We start from the raw sequence: 5,391 nt of genomic DNA on the forward strand, positions 1-5,391 counted from the left end.
TTGGGCTTTGGGGAGTAGCAAACCCTCTTATTTCTAGTGAGGCTTTGGATCTGTCAGGGAGAAGCTCCAGCCCCAAACTTTCCTGTTTTCCAGTGTTTTTATCAGTTCACACCCAAAAATATGGACTTAGTGTGATTTTCAGCCCTTTTTCTCTGGGTGTTTGGTGCTGAGCTGCCCCTTGAAGAGTGGAGGAAGGAGTCACTGAGAGCAGGAGCTGCCTGTACTCAAACTGGGGCTTTGGGAGGTGCCTGCAGCAGCGTTGCTGTGTTTGAGGTTTGGTGGCAGGAGGCAGTGTCACTGTGCCACCCTAGGCTTTCAGCTGCCTGCCCCTGTGCACGTTTCCTGACTTCATAGAAACCCCTTTTGGTGAACTTTCATCAAGACCTCATGCAAAGCCCCAGCCCTGTGTAGGTGCTGCTGCCGCTCTTCATGCAAACTCAGGGTGGGACAGCACTGAGAGCCCTGGGCTGCTCCAGGTGGCTGCTCAGGGTGGAAAGTCACCCCAGGGCACCCCGGCTGAGCCAGGAGCTGTGGGAGCCCCAGCTGCCTCCCCCAGGGCACCTGCCTGCCCTCAGCCCTCTTGCACCCCTGAAAGTGGAGTCTGGATGGAAATAGCAGCAGCAGAGCTCTTCTGCTTTTAATTTTGGGGGCTCTCTGGGCTGGGGAGAGGAAGCTGGGGGTGGAAGGAGCTGGCTGTGAGAGGGCAGGAGCCACTTTGCTCTGACACGCTCTGTAGAGTTCAAACACTAAAGATGCTCTGAGATTAATTTTTTTTTCTATAAGAATAATTACAGGCATTGTGTGCTGCTCTGTGTCTCACGGTGGCAGGGATCAGAGCAGCCTGACCCAGGGGAAATGTGGGTTTCAACAGCTCGTGGTGGCTGTGTCTGTGAGGCTGAGGCCCTGGTACAGTGTGAAGCATGAGCACATTCAGGCTTCTTGTTTTCACTGGTTGGTTTAGTGAAGGTGGGTTTGGTTTGGGGTTTTTTTTTTCATTCCTCTGAATGAAAACAGGTGATGGAAAACAGATGAGCAGGTTTCACTTCCTGCCTTCACGTAGGGCTCCAGGCTGGGGGTGTTTGCAGACAGCCTCAGTGGTGGGGCACCAGTGTCTGCCTCAGGCTGGTTCCTCTTGGGCTCATCTGGTCCCTTATTCCCTCCAGAAACACAAGGAGTTGGAGAAACATCTTGTTTTGTCATAGAATTGTTACGTTAACCTCTGAGTTCATTGAGTCTGAGAATTCACCCAGAGCTGCCGCCTGCTTCTCGTCGCCCCATGGGGTGCAGAAGTGCCCTGAGAGATCTGGGGAGAGGAGGAGGCTCTGGGGACACCTCAGAACCCCTTCCAGTGCCTAAAAGGGCCACAGGAGAGCTGGAGAGGGGCTTTGGAGAAGGGATGGAGTGACAGGACAAGGGGAATGGCTTCCCACTGCCAGAGGGCAGGGTTAGATGGGACATTGGGAAGGAATTCTTCACTGGGAGGATGAGGAGGGCCTGGCACAGGTTACCCTGAAAAGCTGTGGCTGTCCCACCTCTGGAAGTGTCCAAGGCCAGGCTGGATGGGGCTTGGAGCAACCTGGGACAGTGGAAGGTGTCCCTGCCATGGCAGGAGTGGAACAAGATGAACTTTAAGGTCCCTTCCAACCCAACCCACTCTGGGATTCTGATGGGGGCGAGTGGAGACAAACCCCCATGAGCCCCCAAAATCAGGGGGGTCACTCCTGAGCCCTCCCTGGGTTCCTCCCTGGTCACTCCTGAGCCCTTGCTGGGTGAGGGCCTCACAGTCCTGGGCCAGCCTTGCCCCAGCAGGGCCAGCTCCCCCCTGGCTGCCCAGGAGCAGGGGGATTCCCTGGGAGGGCACCAGGGTTTGAGCACTGATGCCTTTTGGGACCTAAAAACAGAGGCCAGACAAAATTAAGAGAATAAAAAGCAGTTTATTTATATTTATTGAAGGGCCTTCAGGTTCATTTAGGGCAGATGAAGCCCTCCAGGGGCTACACCCAAAATGGACAGCAGGTCACAGGTTTTCACATTCTTATAAATTTGGTCCATTTGCATATTGGGGGTTAATCTTGCAATTACAGCTTCAGGTAATGAAGTCATTTACCCCAAGTTTGCTCCCCCCAACTCACTTTTGTTCCCATCTCTTGGGGCCTGAGGCAGTGAGGTGTCCCTGATTCCCAGGCCTGGAGAGGAATTGTTGTGTCTGACCAAAATGGGAAAGCTCTAGCTAACACTCTCTATGGAGTTTGGAGTTAAACACTAAAGAATTGCAGGATTAGAAATATTTGGAAAATATAAAAGCTCAAATCTCAGGGATCACATTGTCCAGTGGTCGTGGCTGCACGTGAAGGTCACGCTCCCTCTTGGGGATGTGGGAATTTTGGACAATCTGTGCTGGGTGCTTGGGAGCCCCTGGGTTTCTCTGAGGTTCTGCAGGTGCCTGGGCTTGGGTTTGGCTGGCAGCAGTGTGGATGGAGCCTCTGCAGCCCCTGGGTGCCTTCAGGAGGACAGCTTGGAGCAGCAGAGCATCGCCCTTGGATTTGTTTCCTAGAGCGCTGCGGGCTGTAAAGTACAACAGATTAATAGGAAATATGGTCTGAAAGTTACAGTCCCCAGTGGGGCTGTACTGGGTTTCTGGCAGGGCATTTTATGGGATGGTTGCACTTCTGTGTCTTGGATTTGGAGAGGGCAGCTGCTGAGGAATATTTTTTTAGGCAGGCTGAGTGTAGGAATAAATGCTGCCCGAGCCACTTGAGCAGGGAAACGAAATTTCCAGGGCTGCTCACTTGGTGTTGGACTGAGAAGTTTGAGGACAAGCTGCCTTGATGTGGGAATTTGTGCAGAAAAAATTGCATTTTGGGGTGCTGAGTGAGGCATAAGGGAAGGGATTGCTAGTCTGGGCCCAAATCACTAATGGTCTTTTTATTTTTATCATTTGTTGCTGTATTGTGCTCCTTGGGCTGTTGATGAAAACCCACAGAGCTCCCTGCAGAAGAAGGTAAGTCCTGGGCTGGAGGTGGCAGTGCATGCCTTGAGTGTGGGTGGAGTGTGCTGGGGACAAGGAAGAGGGAATCTCTGGGGTCTTTTAATCTTGATTTTAATCTTGGTCTTTTAATCTGAGCCCAGAGAAAGCTGGGCTGACAGTAGAGCTTCCTTGTGGTGGTGAGGCTACTTCTGTGGATAGAAACACAGAGGATTTTTAAAACCAGACCCAGTAAAAGCAGGTAATGAAGTCATTTACCCCAAGTTTGCTCCCCCCAACTCACTTTTGTTTCCATCTCTTGGGGCCAGAAATGGAAGCATTTCATTTTAGAGAGAAGCCCCCACTGCAGTGCTGCATGTCCTCACCAATGCCCACGGCCAAGGGGGACCCCTGAAGCAAGCAGGGATGTGGTTCTGTGGGTCTTAGGGCCTCAGTGGCCTGCCTGTCCTCTGGGGATTTTTTTGAGCACTGATTGTGCTTGGCTTCATGTTTTCCCACCAGGAAAGTCCCTCTGGGAGCTGGTACTGGAGCAGTTTGAAGACCTTCTCGTCCGCATCCTTTTGATGGCAGCTTTTCTGTCCTTTGTGAGTACCCAGAGCTTGGGGTGGCACCTTCTGGGGCACACACAGCCTCAGGTGACGTGCAAAGAGCAAAGGAGGGCAGGTGCCTGTGGGATGAAGGAGCTGCAGCAGCAGAGCAGTGGTTTGTAGGGCATGGTGGGAACATCACTGCATTGCTTAAAGATCGGACTGGAGGATTTTTCGTTAATTCTGATCAAAAAGCACCAAAAGTGATATCAAAGAGCTCCCTGGGCTGCCTTCTATTTACAGGGGGCTGTTCCAGGCTGATGATTTCAGCCTGGTTTGCTGTGCCCCAGGACTGAGCTGTCAGTGCAGTTTTGCCCACAATCTGCCTTGGGAGCATCTCTGCATGACGAGATGTTTCCCACCAAGGTGCTGGAGAGCAATTGGGGTTTTTCTGAGTGTAAGTCAGTGTGTTTGGCAGCAGGATGGCAAAGCTGAGACTCCTGTCTCTTCCTTTAGGGTGTGACCCGTGGGTAGATAAGGGGGAAGGCTGGTCCCCTGTGGGGTTTAATACATTCCCAAAACAGCATGCAATGGAGTGAATGCAGGTACAGCAGGTGTGAAGCCCTGTGCCAGAGGTCAGGTCCTTGTGCCAGTGCCTCTGTGACAGAGCAGAGAAGTGCTGCTGTGTTGACACAGTGCAGATCGATGAGCAGTTAAATGGAGTGGAAACATTTGTGTGTGTGCTTCATCTGTGCTATGGTAGGAGGCCTTTTGGGATGGAGAGGGGGGCTCAGGGTGGTGGAAGCCACAGGGTCAGTCCCTGCTCTGCAGAGCTGCTCTTACTGCACTGGTTATTCCTGTTGCATCACTGAGCTGCTGCCCAGGAGGGGCTGCAGTGCTGCCTGGTCTCTGCATTCATCAGCTCATGGCCATGGTGTCCCCACAGGAGCACTGAACAAAGGGAGAGGCTTTCCTGCTGCAGACACTCATTCAGGCATTGCATGGCTGCTCCAGCCCCACTTGTTCCGTGCTTCAGCTTATCCCAGCAGAGCAGTGGAGGCTCCAGCAGTGGGACATGGCAATTCCACTCTTTGACCAAGCCATGTGGGTCTGGCCACCTCCAGGTTGCTCCCTCTCCAGCAAATAACCACCTGTGGCTTGGCTCTTGTGTCCATCATCCCTCTTAAGATGTTGCTGCTCTGGTTTGAACCACATTGTGCTCCTTCTTCTCTCTTGCCACCAGATCCTGGCCTGGTTTGAGGAAGGGGAGGAGACCACGACGGCGTTTGTGGAGCCCATTGTCATTATCATGATCCTGATTGCCAACGCTGTGGTGGGGGTGTGGCAGGTGAGGCACAGCTGCCCCCAGGTCTGCTCCACGAGGCTCAGAGCCTTCAGCTAAAGGTCTGGTTGCTTTGTGCCCTTGGAAACTCCTTTTCCAAAGGTTCAGTTTTCATGTTGGCCATGCTTCCCCATGTCCTGCACATACGGTTGCCTCTTGGCTGGTTCTTTCAGTCTTTCTTTGGCAATTCTTGCAGGTTGGAGCTAATCTTACACTTATCCAGGCAAAAACTGCTTGTCTCCTGGCCAGGGCCAAATCCTTTTTCCAAGGGAAAGTCTTTGCTCTGTCCACCAGACAGCCACAGTGGCTGCTGCCCCTCATCTCACTGTGTCCCTCCTGGGGAATCAGCCAGTGATGGTTTCAGCCAGTGATGCTCCTCTTTTCCACCTATTCATTATAAAGCCATTGATTTCTCTGCAGCTTGATCTGAGGTGAGGTTGCTGGATGGGGAAAAATGCATTTGGTTGGGACACACTGCTTCTCAAACCAAGAATGAGATGATCAGCCCCAAAGGTCCAGGCAATGTCCAGGACCTG

General features: G+C 52.5%; 1 protein-coding gene across 1 annotated transcript in view; it reads left to right on the forward strand.

Annotated features, from left to right (window-relative positions):
• Positions 1-2,989: 2,989 nt before the first annotated feature.
• ATP2A3 (ATPase sarcoplasmic/endoplasmic reticulum Ca2+ transporting 3) overlaps positions 2,990-5,391 on the forward strand; it is a 34,299-nt gene continuing 31,897 nt past the window's right edge. Inside the window, exons 1-3 of the mRNA XM_031063787.1 lie at positions 2,990-3,001; positions 3,488-3,570; positions 4,757-4,861. Coding sequence (XP_030919647.1) covers positions 3,550-3,570; positions 4,757-4,861 — 126 coding nt within the window. The 5' untranslated portion in view covers positions 2,990-3,001; positions 3,488-3,549. The remainder of the gene's footprint in view (positions 3,002-3,487; positions 3,571-4,756; positions 4,862-5,391) is intronic.

The sequence above is a fragment of the Geospiza fortis genome, unplaced genomic scaffold (genome assembly GCF_000277835.1).
Source record: "Geospiza fortis unplaced genomic scaffold, GeoFor_1.0 scaffold633, whole genome shotgun sequence".
Classification (NCBI taxonomy): Eukaryota; Metazoa; Chordata; class Aves; order Passeriformes; family Thraupidae; genus Geospiza; species Geospiza fortis.